The sequence below is a fragment of the Giraffa tippelskirchi genome, chromosome 6, assembly GCF_054371585.1.
Source record: "Giraffa tippelskirchi isolate mGirTip1 chromosome 6, T2T-mGirTip1v1.2.pri, whole genome shotgun sequence".
Classification (NCBI taxonomy): domain Eukaryota; kingdom Metazoa; phylum Chordata; class Mammalia; order Artiodactyla; family Giraffidae; genus Giraffa; species Giraffa tippelskirchi.
In genome coordinates this window covers 115,021,348-115,042,371 of record NC_137280.1, presented here as the reverse complement: position 1 = coordinate 115,042,371, position 21,024 = coordinate 115,021,348, and the positions used below count along the sequence as shown (strand labels likewise).

At 40.8% G+C, this 21,024-nt stretch overlaps 1 protein-coding gene and 1 long non-coding RNA gene across 5 annotated transcripts; one reads left to right on the top strand and one right to left on the bottom strand.

The window, feature by feature from the left end:
• Positions 1 to 1,229: 1,229 nt before the first annotated feature.
• Positions 1,230 to 16,876, top strand: ZFP62 (ZFP62 zinc finger protein). 4 transcript variants are annotated; one of them, XM_081502096.1, is made up of 3 exons: positions 1,230 to 1,270; positions 1,815 to 1,941; positions 13,008 to 16,876. In XM_081502096.1, the coding sequence occupies exon 3, from the start codon at positions 13,121 to 13,123 to the stop codon at positions 15,722 to 15,724; it is 2,604 nt and encodes an 867-aa protein (XP_081358222.1). In that variant the 5' UTR covers positions 1,230 to 1,270; positions 1,815 to 1,941; positions 13,008 to 13,120; the 3' UTR covers positions 15,725 to 16,876. The 4 variants fall into 4 exon arrangements, with proteins under 4 accessions (XP_081358222.1, XP_081358220.1, XP_081358221.1 ...); XM_081502094.1 differs by having other exon boundaries at positions 1,596 to 1,941; XM_081502095.1 differs by having other exon boundaries at positions 1,230 to 1,274; positions 1,596 to 1,941.
• On the bottom strand, positions 9,277 to 11,641 carry LOC145510592 (uncharacterized). Its single transcript, XR_014057129.1, has 2 exons — positions 10,955 to 11,641; positions 9,277 to 10,400 (listed from the first exon to the last, which is right to left on the bottom strand). It is a non-coding gene; the product is annotated as an uncharacterized LOC145510592 (long non-coding RNA).
• Positions 16,877 to 21,024: the final 4,148 nt, after the last annotated feature.

The window sequence follows — 21,024 nt, the reverse complement described above, 5'->3', positions numbered from 1 at the left end:
AGACACCGAAATGAGAAACCCCAGCACTGCAACTAAGAGAGTAGCCCTGGCTCCCTCCAACTAAAGAAATGCCCATGCAGAAAAGATGGAGCACAGACAAAAAAAGCATTTCACTTTTTGTCTAAGAATTGATAGTAGTACTATTTTGCAAAATGTATACTTTTATTAATAATCCAGAAAATATTTAGCATGAGAAAAAATTGTAAATTTCTAATTTTGTTATGGAAATGCACGATAGGGTGAACAACAAAACTTGCATAAAACTATTTTACAATAGGATCGAATTCAGTGATGTACATAGAATGAAAATATTTTAGATTAGGATAAAAACTCTGAGGGACACAAAAATACAAATTCGAGGAGAAAAATCGAAAAGATGTAAAATTTCTGATCGTTTAAAGTGGATGATAGTATCAAGTCGTCATGTATTTAGAGTCCTACGGATGCCTCTTAAAGAACGGAAAGCAGTTTTGTGTGTGTCAGTATTCACAATGTGGCCTCAAAAATGCCTTTTGTAATTACTTAAACTTAAGACAAAAGGTATTTAGATGTTACTGCAAAAAGAAAGAATCGCTTTTCAGTCATCTCAAGCTGGGGTTTCAGGAGCCGACATCAGGGGTCACTGCCCGGCTTGAGCCACTAAAGGGTTGGGATCAGGTTTGATTCGGGGTTGCCCAGCCCATAGCGCTTCTCTGCGGGGCTCTGTGGGTAGGAGCACTCCGGCCACCGCGCTAGCCACCTAGACCATAGTCGGGCTCCTAATTCCCCTTGGGCCTCTCCGCCCTCTCTGCTCCCTCCCCGCGGTAGGTTAAGTACCCACTATGTACTTGAACCGACTTCGCTTCAAGTACCTAGGTTCTTCGGTGTTTTTTCTACCGAGTCACACGTTTGCGTTTTTGTCCGCCCGACGCCGCGTTTAAGTCCTAGAAAACTGTAATCTTCGTGAGTTCGTCCCCAACGCGCGCCACGATGAGCACTTCACATTAATTTATAAATTAAATATATATATGAGTTATAATAATGTTATATATATTAATGTATAAATATATATATATATATAACTGTAAAGGAACAGTCCTCTCTAGCCACGGACGCCTTCGCAGAGTGCCACTGGTCACGTGCCCGAAAAAAAGGAGCTATCATCGAGTCAGTCCTCCAGCCTCGTAGAGAGGACTCGGAAGTGCCCCAGAGCGGGCCTGGGTTTTTCCGGCCGGGCCGTCCGCGCTTTTGTCCCGCCGGCGGCCGGGCTCCCGCGGCGCCGCCACAGCCAGTACGTGAGTCCGAGGCCGCCCGCGCTCCCGCCCTCGGCCCTAGCCTGCCACGCCCTTCCCTTCTTGGCCGGGTCTCGGCTTTTCCTCGGGTCTTGGGCGGGTTCGGGGAGGAAGCGCGCCCTCTCCCTACACACACCTTAGGAAGCGCATTGGGGAAGTAGAGGGGAGGGAAGACCTCGGATCGGCCGAGAGGTGTACGGCCCACCCCTGGAACATATCGGGCTCCTTGTGGGCCCCATCTTCGGCTATCCGAACGGGCCAGGGCTCGGGTGGGGCTGCCAGGTGTGTGGAGAAGGGCTGGGGCCCCATATCCGTGTTTCGCAGGTCTTCGCTGCTGTCTCGGGCGAAAGGGGAACCCAGAAAATCAGTGCTTTAAAGAAAGCCCCCCGTTCTGCGCCCGTGGCAGTTAAGTTTGTCCCTGGGATTTGAGAGTGAATACGAGCTTTGGAAGGATCCCGAGGGGTGATGTTATTTGACCTCCCCGCCCCACACCTTTTTTGTTTTGTTTGATGGGGCCGTGATGTTGAGAGACTCCTGCCGCAGGTGTTGATCGAACCGCTGGGAGGCGCTGCCCGGCCTTCGCCCTGGGAGAGCTCATCTTCTGTACAGACAAGGGATCCGGGAAGAGGCTGTCTGTCGCTGCCTCTCACAATGAGAAGGAATTGACTAGGTAGGGAGAAATAGGTCGAGAAGGCTCCTAGAGAATCCAGGCGTGGGGATATGAAAGAGGAATGGAAGACCGGGGCTGGGTGTGCAGCTCTAAGACGTTTGGACTAGGAGGCCACCGGGAGTGTTTCCTTTTTGAAAGCAGGAGGATTTTTCCTTAAATAAGTTTTTGACTATGTAATGTATTCATATGGTTCAGATATTAAAAATGTGAAAAGATATCAATGAAAAGATCTCCCTCTGTTCAGCCATTTTTCCAGGCCCAATCCCTTTAAAAAACCAACCACATTTGATAGATAACTTCAGTGTATCCAGTTTCTTTATGCAAACACTAGCAAATTTGAATGTACTTAGTCCCTCCTTTTTTTCACACAGGTGGTAAGGTACTGTTCAGAATTCTGCACCTTGCTTCTTTTAACTAATCTGTGTTAGAGGTCATCAGAACACAAAGCTTTTTCTTTCTTTCTTTCTTTTTTTAAATACAGCACTGCAATATTGGAGTGGTGTGGCCGTTGTTTGGATGTTTTTGTTGTTGTTCAGTCACTCACTCTTGTCTGACTCTTTGTGACCGCATGGACTGCAGCACGCCAGGCTTCCCTGTCCTTCACCATCTCCGGAGCATGCTCAAACTTACGTCCATTGAATCAGTGATGCCATCCAACCATCTCATCCTCTGTCATCCTCTTCTCCTGCCTTCAATCTTCCCCAGCATCAGGGTCTTTTTTAATGAGTTGGCTCTTTCCATCAGGTGGCCAAAGTATTGGAGTTTCAGCATCAGCCCTTCCAATGAATATTCAGGACTGATTTCCTTTAGGACTGACTGGTTTGATCTCCTTGCAGTCCAAGGGATTCTCAAGTCTTCTTCAACACTACAGTTCAAAAGTATCAGTTCTGCATTCAGCCTTCATGATCCAACTCTCACATCCATACATGGTTACTGGAAAAACATTCATCGGCAAAGTAATGTCTCTGCTTTTATGCTGTCTAGGTTTCTCATAGTTTTTCTTCCCAGGAGCAATCATCTTTTAATTTCATGGCTACAGTCACCATCTGCAGTGATTTTGGAGCCCAAGAAAATAAAGTCTGTCACTGGTTCCATTGTTTCCCCATCTATTTGCCGTGAAGTGATGGGACTGGATGCCATGATCTTTGTTTTTTGAATGTCGAGTTTTAAGCCAGCTTTTTCACTCTCCTCTTTCACTTTCATCAAGAGACTCTTCAGTTCCTCTTCACTTTCTGCCATAAGGGTAGTGTCATCTGCATATCTGAGATTATTGGTATGTCTCCTGGCAATCTTGATTCCAGCTTCTGGTTTATCCAGCCCAGTATTTCACATGATGTACTCTGCATATAAGTTAAACAAGCAGGATGACAGTATGCAGCCTTGACGTGCTCCTTTCTCAATTTTGAACCAATCCCCTTTCCATGTCTGGTTCTAACTTGCTTCTCGACCTGCATACACATTTCTCAGGAGGCAGGTCAGGTGGTCTGCTTTTCCCATCTCTTGAAGAATTTCCACAGTTTGTTGTGATCGACACAGTCAAAGGCTTTGGCATAGTCAAAGGCACGTAGTGTAGTGAAGCAGAAGTATACGTTTTTCTGGAATTCCCTTTTTCTGTGATCTAACAGATGTTGGCAATTTGATCTCTTGTTCCTCTGCCTTTTCTAAATACAGCTTGAACATCTGGAAGTTCTCAGTTCATGCACCGTTGAAGTCTAACTTGGAGAATTTTGAGCATTACTTTGCTAGCATGTGAAATGAGTGCAGTTGTGTGGTAGTTTGAACATTCTTTGTCATTGCCTTTCTTTGGGATTGGAATGAAAACTGACCTTTTCCAGTCCTGTGGCCTTGGATGTTTTGGATGTCCCATCATTTTGTTAGATCTAGTAAGGCCATTTGGGTTGTTTCCAGTTTCTTTGTTGCTTCAAACTATGGCACACCCAGTGACTTTGTCCCAGGGCATATCTGAGCAAGAATTTTTAAAGAAAGGATTGAGAAGTCATACAGTGTTTGAAGAACAAATTAAACCAAGTACCTCTTCTCTCCTGATACTTGTGTTTATGACACTTAGACTTACAGTAGCCGAAACAACTGTCTATTAATGACACTCTTCAAGCCAGTCTTGCCCTTTTAGCTTCAGAAAATCTCTCAGTCCCCCTTTCAAAATCTCCTTTGCTTACCTTATTCCTTAGGATGACTAGGATTCTCTTCCCCACTACTAAGTATGATAATGTTCTATTTCATTTTTTACTTTAAGGAAAAATCACCCTTAATCATAAGGATTAAGCAGTAGAACCAACTTATGTTAACCATTTACAATTCCAGTACTTATAAACTAAATGCAGTAACTAAAGCAGAAATCATACTTTCTTCCCATCTGCATAACACTTTTCTCACATGCTCCTTAATCTCATCTTTCATTTGTCCTATCCTTTCACTTCGTCTGAGTCTGTAAGCATATTGTGCTCATATTCGCTCTTATTTTCTCTTTTTCTTTCTCTTGTTGGTCACTTCCAAGTCAGTATAATATCCAACAACTTAAGACATAGAATCCAGATGGTAGATTGATTTGTGGAATATGGTTGGTACTCTGAAAATCCTCAGTAGCTGCAGATGTGTTGTACCTGTTGCTTGTTGAAGTCTCTTGTTAAGGTGGGAATTTTCAGCCAGAGTAAGCCACAATTCCTCTCTTCTGAGTTGTCTAGTCTCTTGGGAAGTGGCTCCTGACTTTCCTGGGCAGGGACAGCAAAAATTAAGGACAGATTCTTACTCTCTGCATGAGCTTTTCCAGGCCTTGGTGGTAGAACACGAATAATGTGAAGCACAGAAGTGCCCAGATGTTGTGGGTCCTATGTAATTTAGAAGGAGTGGATGGCTTACTATCGCTGAAACTTTTAACTGATATAACTAGGCTATATGGATATAACCAGTTTTCTCTCTGTTGAGAACTGATTAGAGAGGAGTTCTCCTTCAGCCTTGAGAACTTTTAAGAAATTAAACTCATCTGGCCCTCTTTCTGTGTAGGAATTGTGCTTTTGAAGTGATTCCTTTCTTGTGTCATAGGGGACGTACGAGCTAGCCACCACATCAGTATTGATTGGATTATAATAATCTCCTTCCAGACTCTAGTACTCAGTTCTCTCCCCTCCTCAATCCATTCTCCCATTGCAACTAGAATGAGTAATCTCTATTTATTTTAATTTTATATTATGAAAAAAATGTAAACACAAAGGAAAGTAGAATAGTAAAATGAACTTGGTACATCCATCATTCAGATTCAACAATTATTAGGATTCTGCTATATTTGTTTCCTTTTTCCCGTTTTATTTTTCTTTGTTGAAGTATTTTAAAGGAAATTCCAGACATTATGCCATTTCACCTAACATAGTCTTAAAAAAAAAATAAAGACACTTCAAATGTAGCCAAAATGCCATTATCTCACACCATCCTAAATTAATTCTGATTCCTTCATTTTGTCTAGCAGGAATTGGCAGACTTCTGGATCTCTGATCTGTTTTTATATGGCCTGCAAGCTGAGAATGGTTTTTACATTTTAAAAGAAATGCTAAAAAGCAATCCAAAAAGAAAAACAAGTGATAGAATTGTATGTGCCCCACAAAGCCTAAAATGTTTCCTATCTAGCCCCTTTAACCTCCTGATTTGATAGAGTAAGTGATCTTCCAAAATGCATATCTGAGTTTTCCACTCTGCCTAAAATTCCTCTGAATCAAGCCTGGACTCCTTAGTACGATGGGCAGACCCTGCTGCAGCCCTTATTTTTGTCCACCTATCCAGTTGTGCCTGCCATCGTCTGTTCTATATGTCCAGAGCATGGTGAACACCAACCCTTTGCACCTGCTCTTCCATCTGCTGGAACTAGCCCTTTCTTCCTGAAGCTTTTCTTAGTTCTTTGAAGCAGAGTATGTCCCTTCCCCTTCTTCCCTCATCCATGCTTTATGTCTGCCATTATTATCAAATGTTGGTTATATTCCTGCCAGACTCTTCTACTAGTTTGCAAGTCTCCTAGTACTATCATTATGTTTTTGAGCTTTTCTGCTTGTGTTTTTGACTGACCTTTTCTTAGTCATCAATTTTCTTTAGTCAATTCATAATATGAATTCCATTGCCAACCATCTGCTTTCAATGAAGATGCACATGTATATTGTCCTGTTTTGATTTCAGTCATTAAGAGGATTGGGTGGACTACATCAGATGATAGGAAAATCTGCTTCTCCCCAAACGGAGGTTAAGCAGGGCTAGAACAGGGAGACTCCTGGAGTCTGCCTAGGCCAGAGGTGTAAACAGTGAGGCACTTACGATTTCATGCAGACCAGGCCAGGCCACAGCCAATCAAACAAGGAATCCCAGAGGACATGAAGGGAATTGAGAATTAGCCTGTCAGAGGGGAAAGGGTCCATCCATCTGGGCCAAGGCTTGTAAGTGTGGTGTCAGCAAGGGATAAATTAGCATGGCGCCTTTGGTGTCCAGCAAGTTGCTCCAGCTGGTGAGATGCAGAAAGCTTCAAGCACCACACTAAATAGAATAGCCTTTAAACACTTTTTGGGGAGGGCTCACATGTGCATTTTACAAAACTCTTGATAGTGTTGGAAGAAAAATTGCAGGGAGGGAGACTATGGCAGAAGTTCAGAAGGAATCTAGGAGGGCTTAAACTAAATTCTTAGTGGGGATGGAGTTGGGGATGAGAACTTGAGAACTGTATAGGTGGTCTTAAATGGTCTTTTGGATGTGGAGTGGTGAGGGAAAGGGGAGAGCCCACTTCTGATTTATTCAAAAGAAAAGATGGGTGGATATGAGACTGTAATTGAAGAGGGGGCCTGGGCCAGAGATGAGGCTCTGCAAGACAGCTTATAGGAGCCACACATATAGATGGGATTGCCCAGGAAGATTATGTACAGTCGGAAGAGGAGAGGTTTCAGATGGAACAGGGGGCTGGAACATCCAAGGGTCAGCAAACTCAGGAGTCAGCACCTGGCCCTGAAGAAGGTAATCCAGCATGGTCTGAGTGGAATAAATCAGATTGAATAGATGCGGCATGTGGGGAGATAGGACATGAAGACCACTTTTTCAATATGCAACTGTGGACAGGAGGCAGGATGGCAAAAGCAGTATCTGAAGGGGAAGGAATAGTTGAGACAATTTTAAATTTACACTTTAACATTTTTTTCGTTGGGAAGATCCCCTGGAGAAGGAAATGGCCACCCAATCTAGTATTCTTGCCTGGAAAAATGCCATAGACAGAGGAGCCTGGCAGGCTATTGTCCATGGAGTCACAAAGAGTCGGACACAAGTGAGCACACACCCACACACAAACTTTTTTTGGGGAATAATTTCCAATATACAGACAATTTTTAATAATGCAGCAAAAACAACATTTTAAATCAGCTGTACTCCATTAAAAATTTTAAAAAGATAAAGAATAAGAAATAAATCCTAATAATCATCACATTATTTTTAATATAAATAAATTTAAAACATTAAAAAATAGTGAAAAAAATACCCTTTATTCATTCACCTGTGGTTAACTTTTTACTTCATTTTATCTTCTTTCTCTTGCTGTTTCATGCATATCTATCTATTTTTCTAAACCATTTGAGGGTAACATACACATCATGGCCCTTTATCCGTAACACTTCAGTGTGTATTTATAGGGATATTCTCTTGCATAACTACAGTGCAGTTGTCAGCTTCAGTAAACTTAATGTTGTTAATGACTTTTGCCTGACTTACCATACATATTCCAGTTCCATCCGTTGACACAGTTATTTTTTATAACAGCCTTTACCTCCAGTACAGATCCAGTTGATGTCAGGTATTGAATTTAGTGGCCAAATCTCTTCAGCCTGCTTTAATATGAAGCATTTCTGTAGCTTTTGTATTTTATGAAAATGATACTTTTGAAGAATATAAATACCTTTTAGGAGAATGTTCTATTTTTGGATTTATCTGATCTACCTGATATTCATTTTTCAGTTCAGGTAATGCATTCTGTAGGTGACATGTCCTTCTCAGGGTGTCACTTCTGGAATCACATGATGTTTATCTGCCCCCATTGGAGATACTAATTTAAGATGACTGGCCAAGCCATGGTTTAATCTCTCCACTATGTGATTACTGGTTTTTCCCTTGCAGTCTGTGAAGGAGTATTTTAAGACCTTGCATATACACTGCTCGTGAGAATTCCCCCCAGACTTAGAATCCTTTGATAATTCTCCCCAATCCAGTCTTTACTCTGATAATTGCAGAATGCTGATTTTTTTCTTCCAACTCTACTATTCCCTCCACATTTACCAACAAGCCCTGGCATTCTCCTGTAAACAGGAGGCCTCCCTTTCTCCCGTTTATACCTGTATGAACTCATGTAATCCTATTTTCAGTAGTTTATAATTCTTGACATAATTGCTATGGAGTGTAAATGCAGTGTTGAAGCTGGCTCTTGTGGTCTTGTCATATGCCCACATCATCTTTTTGTCACTGCTGAGCATTTTCTTATTTGCTGTCATAACGATGTCTCAGCTCATCTTATACCTATCCTGGCCCCAGCCTGGAATCCTCCAGGTTCATTTTAGTAGATAATGGTAGTAGAGTCCAAGAACAGAGTGCTGGATTGTGCTCATTAACTCAGATATTTTTGATTCTTAGCTTTTCACAGACAAAGCTAGAGAATATATGTACATTTACACACATATACGTACAAATATTGGAGAAAGAAATGGCAACCCACTGCAGTATTCTTGCCTGGAAAATCCCATGGACAGAAGAACCTGGTGGGCTACAGTCCATGGGGTCTCAAGAATCCAACCCGACTTATTGACTACACCACCACCACCACATACAAATATACATACATGTAAATGTACATTTATATAATGTGCACATCTGTATATAATTTATAAATCATTAGCTCACAGTAATACCTCTGATTTGTCCCCACAGGGTCTTTCTTGTCTTCCCCTATTCCATATTATTATGTTCCTTCTTCCTCTAGGAGAGCCCTGGCTCCCAACTAAATCAACACATTTACTCAGTCTAGTAACAGATCTAAAATTGTTCTGAATTGCTTTGCCCATAACACTACAGGAAACAAACCTTCCCAAACTAGTTAAGTTGTTTGCAGCTCTTCCCCACTGCTCACTCCAGCCTTCTCAAAACTGGGAGTATGTATTACAAAGTTACATATTATGTACCCAAGTGACATGGGTTAGTTCTTCCTTTTTTTTGTTTCGGTCTTACATTTACCATATTCATGTAAAACACAAGTGAGTTCACTGGTTTCCACTCACTTTATAGTTTAAGCCTTTCCCAGTCTTATTGATCTAATTTTATTTTTTGAATCTGCAAAACATTATCATGCTTCCATGAATAAAAGCCATACAGAAAGCTGTAATCAGAGTGTCTCTCCTCCCCTCTTCTGTTCTATTCCCCCACTCTATACCTTATAGGAAACAGCCTTCACTATTTTGTGGATTTTCTCATTACTAAAAAGATAAAGTTATATGCTTGTTATTTTTTATTTTCCTTCTTACATAAGATGTAGCATATATGCTCACTTTTGCTTTACAGCATATCCTGGAAATTGCTCCCTAACAATTTATAGAAATGTTCCTCTTCTTTTTAGTACTCCATTGTGTATATGTGCCATATACACTAGTCTTCTATGCTTGGACATGTAGATGATTTTCTAGATTTTGTAGTTAAAAATAATGCTACGATGAATAACTTTGTGCACATATGCTTTTGTATTATTGGAAGTGTATCTTCAGTGTAAATTCCTAGATGGGATTTCTGGATTGGAGTATAATGCATATAGTTGTGTAGGTATTGGCAAATTTCCTTCAACAGAGGTTACGCCAATTTGCATTCTCAGTAATGTATGAGACTGTCTCCACAGCCTCACCCAAAGAGTGTATTTTTAAACTTTTGAATATTTGCCATTCTAACATGTGAGAAGGGGCATCTTAGTATAGTTCACATTTGCATTTCTCTTATTATGAGCGAAATTGAAAACATGTTTAAGGACCATTTTAGTATTTCTTTATATGAATTGTTCATGTTCTTTACCCATTTTCTGTAGGATTTTTAGTCTCTTTAACTTTAAAACATTGTATATTAGAGATATTAGCCTTTATATATAACATGTTGCAGATATTTTCTTCCACGTTGTCATTTATTTTTTTGGTTTTGCTAATGGTATTTTTTTGCCATGCAAGTTTACTTTTATTTCTGTGTAATCAGCTGTGTTAATCTTTTATTACATCTGGGTCATAAAAAGCTTCTTCTGTACTCAGGTTGTAGAGGCATTCACCCATGTTTTCTTCTAGTGTCACTTTTTAATATTTAGAGTTCTGCTACATTTGGAGAGGGCTTCCCTGATAGCTCAGTTGGTGAAGAATCCACCTGCAATGCTGGAGACCCCAGTTTGATTCGTGGCTCAGGAAAATCATCTGGAGAAGGGATCAGCTACCCACTCCAGTATTCTTGGGCTTCCCTTGTGGCTTAGCTGGTAAAGAATCCATGTGCAATGCAGGAGACCTGGGTTTGATCCCTGGGTTGGGAAGATCCCCTGGAGAAGGGATAGGCTACCCACTCCAGTTTTCTGGCCTGGAGAATTCCATGGACTGTATAGTCCGTGGGGTCGCAAAGAGTTGGACATGATTGAACGACTTTCACTTCACTTCACTTATATTTGGAGTTTATTCCTGTGAATGATGTAAAGGATGGATCTACTTCCAACACTATTAAAGAGAGCATTTTTGTTTCATTAATTTGAACTACCACCTTTATCATATACTTGATTCTGTGTGTAATTGGGACTATTCTGGAGTTTTATCCTATTCTGTTTTTTTGTATACCAGTACCACGCTGTTTGGGCTTCCCTGTTTGGCTGTTTGGTTCACACAGTAGAGAATCCACCTGCAATGCAGCAGACCCAGGTTTGATCCCTTGGTCAGGAAGATCCCCTGGAGAAGGGAATGGCTACCCACTCCAGTATTCTTGCCTAGAGAATTCTGTGGACAAAGGAGATTGGTGGGCTACAGTCCATGGGCTTGCAAAGAGTCGGACACAACTGAGCAACTAACACTCACTTTTCACCACACTATTTTAGTTATAACAGCCTTTGGAGTATTTAAATAGTATGAGTAGTTCTCCTCCCTTACAGTTTTTCTTTTTCTCTTTTTCCACCTGACAAATTTTGTGTTTCCCTGGCAATTTCAGGGGATTTGATTTTGTGTTGTAGAAACTTGAACGTCTTTCTCTTCTCAGAGCTGAGGGTGAGTAGAGGTGGAGGGGCCCAGATCAAAGGGAATGGGTGGAGCATGGTCCCTCATGTGATGGGAACAGGATTCAGAGCACAGATAAAAGGTGTGTTGCTATTGATGGTCTGGATTTCCAGTGGCCACTCAGTAGCTCTCACATTTTAAATGGCATGACTTCTCTGCCCCAGGTTGTAAAGAAAGGCAGCATGGAACTAGGGTTGTGCCAACATTCTTCAGTGACTTCTAATGATCTCTTACCTGATATTACTTAATAGTCATTTTGTGGAGCCTTCTCAGATGAACTACCTTTTCATCTTCATTTTTTAAAATGTCTACTGAGTGATTCTTTATTTTAGCTTCCTGGTGATATTCTGAGTTCCTAGCTCCTCCTGTTCTGTAAATGTTAATTCAGAGTCCATTATTCACTCCTGTAAGCATAAATTGGATCGTGAATGCAGGTGTTTATATGTGTCCACTCCATAGTATATATCTTACTTTTCTTTTATTGCCTCTGCTTTCTTATCACATGTTCACACATAGAGTTTCTAAGTAGAATTACAGAGTACTGACCAAGGAGGGGTTTGATACATAGGTAAGAGGGAGGTCTGAATTTTAACTAAGTCTAATTACAAATGTCTAATTGTCTAAGGCTGGGTGACAACTAAGTTAGAACTGTTGCTTCTGTTCTCAAGAGTCAGTGCTGACAGGTGTGTGCTGACAGAGTGCCAGCTGTGTGTAGACTGCCTTCAAGGGAGTAAGGAGTCACTGCCTGGGCCTTAAAATCTGCTTTGAGAAGGAGTTTGCCTTTCCTGAGTCCTGTGGTTTATCCCCAGGTTCCAACTCTGATCCAATAACCTGACCTTGATTAAATAATGAATTAGGTGCTATAGCATATAGAATTAACCAAGTGACTGGCACTGTTCTTCATACCTTATATATGTTATTTAATACATCAGTTCTATTGCCCTCATTTTACAGATGAGGAAACTGGCATAAAGAGTTTAAGTAACTTTTGGGGGGCTCATACAGCTAGGTATTTATGCCTAGGCAGTATTGTTTCCTTTGCTTGGCAGTTTGTATTTTAGCTTCTGATCTTTGATATGCTCTGACTGCAGTTAGCCTGTTCATAAAGTGGAAATGAATGCCTCTGCCTGGCAAGCCGGAGTGTGTTTTTCCATGTAGAGTTCTTCCCTGACTAAACCACTCTCCAGGGTCAGTGTTTTCCTTGGAAAGGAAATTCAGGAGGCTATACCAACAACAGGCATCTACAGCTTGTTTTCTTTCTCATCTCTGACATGACTGTCCTCATGATTTCATAACCAACTCCCCATTACCTCCACTCATGTACTGATTTCTCCTTTAGTTTTGCCAACCCTCTGCTGAGTATGACTTCTTAGCTTTTGTCTTATTAATCTTTCTGTCTCCTATTCTTCAGAGATTCTTTTGACCCTCTGTTTGGTTTTCAGAGACTGGTGGCATTTTTCAACAACTGGTCAATGTTGCCCTTGATTCTGTGCATCATTCCAATCCATTTCAACTTGCCATCATGCTAAGCTGTTATGTATGAATAGAAAACATCTATGTTCCATTGGCAACTCCGGGCTCTAGCATTTTAACATTACTCCACAGGGGCAGAAATTTTGGCATGTCCATGATTGTACCCCTAGCAGTTAAAAATGGTACCTATCACACTGTATGTGGTCAGTAAACATTTGTAGAGTGAATGAGTGAATTTGGATATTAATTCCTTCAATTTTCTAAAGTGAAGGTATCATTTTCATTTTCTTGGTTTAGTGTCACATTTGAAGACGAGGGGCACTGAGGATGAGGAATCAACTGAAAAGTATGAAAATATTGGAAAAGCAGAGTCTGTGTGGCCAAAAGTGGAAGGTCTTCACAAAGATCATATGCAGGAGTCTAAGGTTGGTGAAACTTGTGATTGGGATAGCAAGGTAGAAAATCAGATGGACAAGCCTGAGGGAAAAAGAATGAAGGAAGACAAAAGTGGCATCAGGGAAAAGATTGGCAAAGCCAGGAATACAGCAAATATAAAGATAGAACAGGAAGATGAAGCATCTGAGAAAAGCTTACATCTGAGCTCAAAATATGTTATACACCAGACTGTCCCTATAGAACAGAAAAACAGTGAACAAGTCAAATGTGTGGAGAGCATTAATGGAAACTCTCATCCCAGTCTACAGCAAAAGGCCAGTGCTGTTAAGAAGTCACATAAATGTGATGACTGTGGGAAATCCTTCAAATACAATTCCCGACTTGTTCAACATAAAATTATGCACACTGGTGAAAAACGCTATGAGTGTGATGACTGTGGAGGGACTTTCCGTAGCAGCTCAAGCCTTCGAGTCCACAAGAGAATCCATACGGGGGAGAAGCCGTACAAGTGTGAGGAATGTGGGAAAGCCTACATGTCCTATTCCAGCCTTATAAACCACAAAAGCACCCATTCTGGAGAAAAGAACTGTAAGTGTGATGAGTGTGGAAAATCCTTCAATTATAGCTCAGTTTTGGATCAGCATAAGAGAATTCACACTGGGGAGAAGCCCTATGAGTGTGGTGAGTGTGGGAAGGCCTTCAGGAACAGCTCTGGCCTCAGAGTCCACAAAAGGATCCACACAGGTGAGAAGCCCTATGAATGTGACATCTGTGGGAAAACCTTCAGTAATAGCTCTGGCCTTAGAGTCCACAAAAGGATTCATACAGGGGAGAAACCCTATGAATGTGATGAGTGTGGGAAGGCCTTCATTACCTGCAGAACACTTCTAAATCATAAAAGCATCCACTTTGGAGATAAACCTTATAAATGTGATGAGTGTGAAAAATCATTTAATTATAGCTCTCTCCTCATTCAGCATAAAGTTATCCACACTGGAGAAAAACCTTATGAATGTGATGAATGTGGGAAGGCTTTCAGGAACAGTTCAGGCCTTATTGTGCATAAAAGGATCCACACAGGAGAGAAACCTTACAAATGTGATGTCTGTGGCAAAGCATTCAGCTATAGCTCAGGCCTGGCAGTCCATAAAAGCATTCACCCTGGGAAGAAAGCCCATGAATGTAAGGAGTGTGGAAAATCCTTCAGCTATAACTCACTTCTTCTTCAACATAGAACCATTCACACTGGAGAGAGACCTTATGTATGTGATGTCTGTGGAAAAACTTTCAGAAACAATTCAGGACTCAAAGTCCACAGGCGACTCCATACTGGGGAAAAACCATATAAGTGTGATGTGTGTGGAAAAGCCTATATCTCACGCTCTAGCCTTAAAAACCACAAAGGAATCCATCTTGGGGAGAAGCCCTATAAATGTAGTTATTGTGAAAAATCCTTCAATTACAGCTCTGCCCTTGAACAACATAAAAGGATTCATACAAGGGAGAAACCCTTTGGGTGTGATGAGTGTGGAAAAGCCTTCAGAAATAATTCAGGCCTTAAAGTCCATAAACGAATCCACACTGGGGAGAGACCTTACAAATGTGAAGAATGTGGGAAGGCCTACATCTCACTTTCAAGCCTTATAAATCATAAAAGTGTACACCCTGGGGAAAAGCCCTATAAGTGTGATGAGTGTGAGAAAGCCTTTATCACATACCGAACCCTTATAAATCACAAAAAAATTCATCTTGGGGAGAAGCCCTACAAATGCGATGTGTGTGAGAAATCTTTTAACTACACCTCACTTCTTTCTCAACACAGAAGGGTCCACACTAGAGAGAAACCCTATGAATGTGACAGGTGTGATAAGGTCTTCAGAAACAACTCAAGCCTTAAAGTGCATAAAAGAATTCATACTGGTGAGAAGCCCTATAAATGTGATGTGTGTGGAAAAGCCTACATCTCACACTCAAGCCTTATTAACCATAAAAGTACCCACCCTGGCAAGACCCCCTACACATGTGATGAATGTGGAAAAGCTTTTTTCTCAAACAGAACTCTTATAAGCCATAAAAGAGTCCATCTTGGGGAGAAACCCTTCAAATGTGTTGAATGTGGGAAGTCTTTCAGTTATAGCTCACTCCTTTCCCAACACAAGAGGATACATACAGGGGAAAAACCCTATGTGTGTGATGGCTGTGGGAAGGCATTCAGGAACAGCTCAGGCCTCACAGTGCATAAAAGGATACACACAGGTGAGAAACCCTATGGATGTGATGAGTGTGGGAAAGCATACATCTCACACTCGAGTCTTATCAACCATAAAAGTGTCCATAGTGGGCAGCAGCCCTATAATTGTGAGTGTGGGAAATCCTTCAATTACAGATCAGTCCTTGACCAACACAAAAGGATCCACACTGGAAAGAAGCTATACCAATGTAACGAGTGTGGGAAGGCTTTCAATATCAGATCAAATCTCACCAAGCATAAAAGAATCCATACTGGAGAGGAATATTTAAATGTGACAAATATGGGAAGTCATAGTGGCACATCACAGAAGAGAACTCATGAGGGAGGGAATGCTCTGGATGGGACCAGGATGAGCATGTCTCTGTAGGAGGCAGAGTTTACCAAGTATCAGGGAACACAAGTGGAAGAAAAACTTTATAAGAGTATTTGAGGTCCTTGTTCATGGCTTATAATTTACACAGTATAAATGAAACCATGAGTAATTTCTTTTCTCTGTGATTTTCAGTCATAGCCAGCAAGAAAGGTTCCAGTGTTGAAGTAGGTGAGCCCTTATGGAATGTAAAATATTTAGTTCATGCTGGGAATAAAACCTATCAAAGTGATGGATTATGAAAAAAGCCTTCAAAATAAGTAAACATTTCTGGACATAAGAAATACAAATGAGAAAAAGACTTCAATTAGAAGTCACATAGTCACCAACAGAAAGTTCATATATGGGTAAATTCTCTGAGTAGAAATGTAGGAAATTCAGGAATAGCTTTGAATTCCAGTTATCCTTTGGTCAGTGGAAAAGATCCAAGAAGGACCTCCAATAGGCTAATTCAGGGAAAGGAAACAAGGCTTCAGGGAATATAAATTAATACAGTAGTGGTCATGAAGAACAACTTTGATATAACTGATTTGGGAGAGTGATGGCAACTTGTGAAAATTTGGATTTCATTGTAGGAAATGTAAAAAGTATAGACTTATAAATCTTACAGAAAATAGGAGAGAGTCACTCATAAATAAATTCAAGTTGATTGGACTATACTGTTGTAATGTTGTGATATACACTACTGAATGGGTGAAACTTTAAAATTTTTCAAATAAACACCCTTAATGAATCATGAATGTGTGATAAGTGAAAATATCACACATTATGCTACAAATGAAGGGTTCTACCATGGACAGAAATTTAGCACATTTAATAACTAATGGAACGCATCCTCAACATGCAAAAAGAATTGATTCAGGGATTCCTATGAATAGGAATTCTGAGCAGGAGGGCATTTTATTGCAGGACCTGAAAAGCTAAGTAGCTACCTGTTATTGGGGGATAGGAGAAAATTCCTGCTTCTTAACAATCCTGTTAAATGTTTGATTGTTTGTGTTATTGTAAAGATTTCATGCACTACATGTGTTTATTGTCTGTTGTAAAATGTTATGAATTTCTGTTCAGGGCTCACTCTCAGCCATGAAGAGCCAGAGAGTTGTGGCAAGGTAAGGTGAAACTCCAATAAAGGAATTCTTCAAAAGTAAACAGGCTGTGACATACTTTAGGTGGAAGAACACACAGAGAGCCATTTGTGTGTCTTGTCTCTGTGGGTAAGTTATACCAGATGCAGACCAAGGAGCGCAGCAGGGGATGCATCCCTCAGGGCTGGTAGCTCAGATTTCATGAGAAATTAGGTGGTACCTGCACCAGAAGTGAAGATTGGATTGATCCTCATACTGGGGCTGGATACTAACCCCTGGAAGCAGACAGGTTGGGTGAGTGGTCAGTCACAAAATAGAAACTGTTCTCTTGGAACCAGACAGAATTTCACAAAATAGTGTTAACTGTATGTAAGGCTGGAGACTTCCCAGATGGCACTAGTCATAAAGAACCCACCTGCCAATGCAGGAGACATGGGTTCAATCCCTGGGAAGATCCCCTGGAGGAGGGCATGGCAACCCACTCCAGTATTCTTGCCTGGAGAATCCCATGGACAGAGGAGCCTGGTGGGCTACAGTCTGTAGGGTTGCAAAGAGCTGGACACGACTGAAGCAACTTAGCACACATATATAAGACTATTAACTAGGTAACACAAAGAATGAAAAGTGAGTCTTTTGAGAATTAAGTAACCTGTCCAGGAATTTTCCTGGTGGGGCTTATCAGTAGAGGCCAAATTCTAAGTCAAGTCTCTCTGGCTCCAAACTCCACTCTTTACAAGAGGACGATGTTTAGTCAGACAGTTTCTTGGTTCTCTCTAGGATTCCTGTTTTTATACACATAGTTTCCATGCCTCTTTTTAGAAGTATTTCTTCCACTTGCTTCCAAACAAGGTAAGTTTTGATGGTGGTGGGAGAGAGGGATGGTGGTAGAAAAGGGAGAAGGAAAGAGCATTTTTGTCACTCATTTCCACTTTGGAATGTCACAACCACACTTGCTTTTTGTCCTCTACCTGCAGCACTGACAAACCTGACCCTGTCCATAGACTTGGATTAGTTTATTCAGCAAATACTTGTTAAGGATCTGCTAGACACATCCATTGTCTCATGTGCTAGGCACCAGTAGATAGCGGACGGTGGCTACAGCAAAACCACCCTAATGGATGCTGAGCTAAACCTTGGGCTTTGCGAGGAAAGTGATCTCCACCTACTGAGAAATGAGGCACCAGTGACATCTGAGCAGGATATTGAGTTGGGTCTTTTATTTAAGAGAATGGGAAATAGGATGGCCTGGTCAGAGGCAGCATTGGAAATGCCTGCATTGTCCAGAGGGGGCCAGTCCCTGGAGGTCTGGTGTACAGTGGGCAGAACGGAAAGAGGCCATGGAGTATTGATTCCCAGTAGTCACTGAGCATCTACCAATCTTTGATTTGCTAGATATAGGGCCAGCTCTGTTTGATAAGGTTACTTAAAGTTTCCATGTGGCCAGGGCTGTTGGTGTGCCTGTGGCCTGAAGTTCCCAACCCCCTCACACACACACACACTCCTACATGAGTTCATGTGGACCTAATGCATCACCTACTTTCAAAACAGACACAGGTTAAATACAAGGGAGAAGACATTTAATGCACGAGTGGGGATTCTGAATGCCCCAGCCTACTGAGCATCAGGACATGCTCCTGCTACAAACTCTGTTGACTCAGGCACATGGAGAATGAGCCACAGTCTATCTAGGGCCAGATATGTACTGCTTGGACTGATTCCAGAAGAGCAGGGTGTCTTTGGGTCTCCAGCCCTAACAGGCAGACTGTGTAGAACCGATCCAACTAGCTGGTGCAGCTGCACCTACTTAAGCCCACATCAGGACTTGAGCTAGTTTAGGGACCACTAACCCCCACTTCTCCCAAAGAACATCTGATATCCAAGAAGAAAAAATTGCCAACGTGTAGGTAAATTGAAACACTGTATTTTTTAAAGTGACATGTCTAATTCTCAAGGCTAAAAAATAAATGGAATTTGGACAATAGTAGGTAAATTGGAGGCTGGAACATCTCTGTGAAAGTGGGTTAAGCACTTGGATTATTTGACAGGGTGGTCAAGATGCTGTTTAAAATGGTAAAATGTCATGGGCAAGCACTAGGAAGGATAGAAATAATTTGAAAAATCTAAACTGGAAAATGTTAAAGGCTAGAAAAGGAAAAATGATATCAAAGGTGAGACAGTACTTTGTTTCTGGTGAAGGTCATCTAGGTTATTTGGATCAGTTTCCCAGAAAAAAACGTTGAAAAATGGTTTCTTACAAAAAATATATTTTTAAAATATTTGGCTGCCTCTGGTCCTGTTTGCAGCAAGTGGATCTCTGTTGCATCATGCAGAATCTTTCATTGCAGCATGTAGATTCTGGAGTATACTGGCTCAGTAGTTGCAGTGAGCAGGATTAGTTGCTCTGCAGCTTGTGGGATCTTAGTTCCCTGACCAGGGATCGAACCCATGTCCTCTGCATTGCAAGGTGGATCCTTAACCACTAGACCACCAGGGAAGTCCCTAAAGAAGTTTTTTTAAAATGCAGATGGCATGTCCTCCCTTCCCCTTAAAAGAGCCTGGAGTCTGAAAAGACTGCAGTTTAAACAGGCAGAGCTGTTTTAAGATGGGGTCTTGTCATCAGAGATTAACACCAAAGCAGCTTAGGCCCCAGACTGTGCTGATGCTATAAAAGAGTTAGGCCCCACTTCACCTGCCACAAAGAGTGAGAGAAATAGAAGGATGATAGGGCCAGGCTCACCCAGGGTGATGAATCTTACAGGTGACTTCCAAAGTTAAGTTGGGTTACCAGAGTGCTATACCCTCTGGACAAGATAAACCAAATCTAGACCCATCCCCCTCCCCACCCCTCAGGGTACTTTTGTTGCCAAGCATAGCAGTAGAAGAAAAAGAATATCCCTGACAGATTGTGGTCCTTGACCAACCCTTACAACCCAGAAGCAAACAACTTCCCTGGAAGAGGACTCCTTCAATCTAGACCTCAGGTAACAATTTTTTCAGGGGTAATAATCAGAAATAATAATCAGGCACAAGGGAAAAAGCGTGACTGAAAACCAGCAGAAAAGAACAGACCCACACAGACTTCACATTAGAATTAATGGGTATGTTTGTGAGAACAACTGTTTAAAATACTTAAAGATGTATTTGGCAACAGATGGTGAAATAAGGGGAATAAGAATTGGTGAGCTGGAAGATATGATTGAAGTTTTATCCAGAATGCACCATGGAGATAAAGAAATATGGGAAAACACAGAAAAATGGGAGGGTCTCACTGAAAAGTTTATATTTAATCACAGTTTTAAAAGGCAAAGATGGAAGAAAGGCAAAGGTAATTGGGCTGAGGATATTTCAGAACTGATGAAAAATAACAAGTCTATAGATTTAAAGCCCAAAGAATACAAATTAGGATAAATTTATCAAATCATATCTACATGCATCATAGTGCAACTGCAGGAAATCAAGAAATTAACAAAGATTTAAAAATTACCTTCAAAGGAACAAACTTCCCAACAGCAACAACAGAACCCAGATGAGTAGAATGAAAATGTCAGTATAAAGGTAGAAAATAACTGTCAAATTAGAATTTTGTACCCAATGAAGATACCTTTTATGAATGAGAAGAAAATAAGCACATAAGACAATTTTGTTTCATTCATCCCCTGCTGACCCTTACTAAAGGAAATTATAAAGAATGTACTATAGAAGGAAAGTGATCTCAGACTGGACTTTTAGATGTGAAAAGGAATGAAGAGCAAAATATGTATAAATGTAACTGAGCATTTTATACCAAACAATAAAAATGTACAGTTGTTAAGACAGACTTAAAATACCAGAAAACAGTGATATATAAATCACAAGAGTAAAATGGATTGAAGTATTAGGGTGAAGGTTTTGGTTACTCTTATTAATATTGTAAAATCTAGAGGAATCATAAAAATAGAACATATAAAATCAATACTAGTAGAAAAAAAATGTTTAATTAAAAATGTAAGTTAAAAAAAAGAGGGGTGAGACCAAAAAAAAAAAAAAAGACAGTAAATCTTAAGCCAAAAAAAACTCCACAATATTTACACATAATTTAATTTCACTAAATGACGAAGATTGTCAGGGAGTGTCTTAGTTTGGGCTGCTACAGCAAAACACCACATGCTAGGTGGCTTATAAATAACAAAAAATGTATTAATATTTCTTAATTCTAGAGGCTGGAAGTCCAGA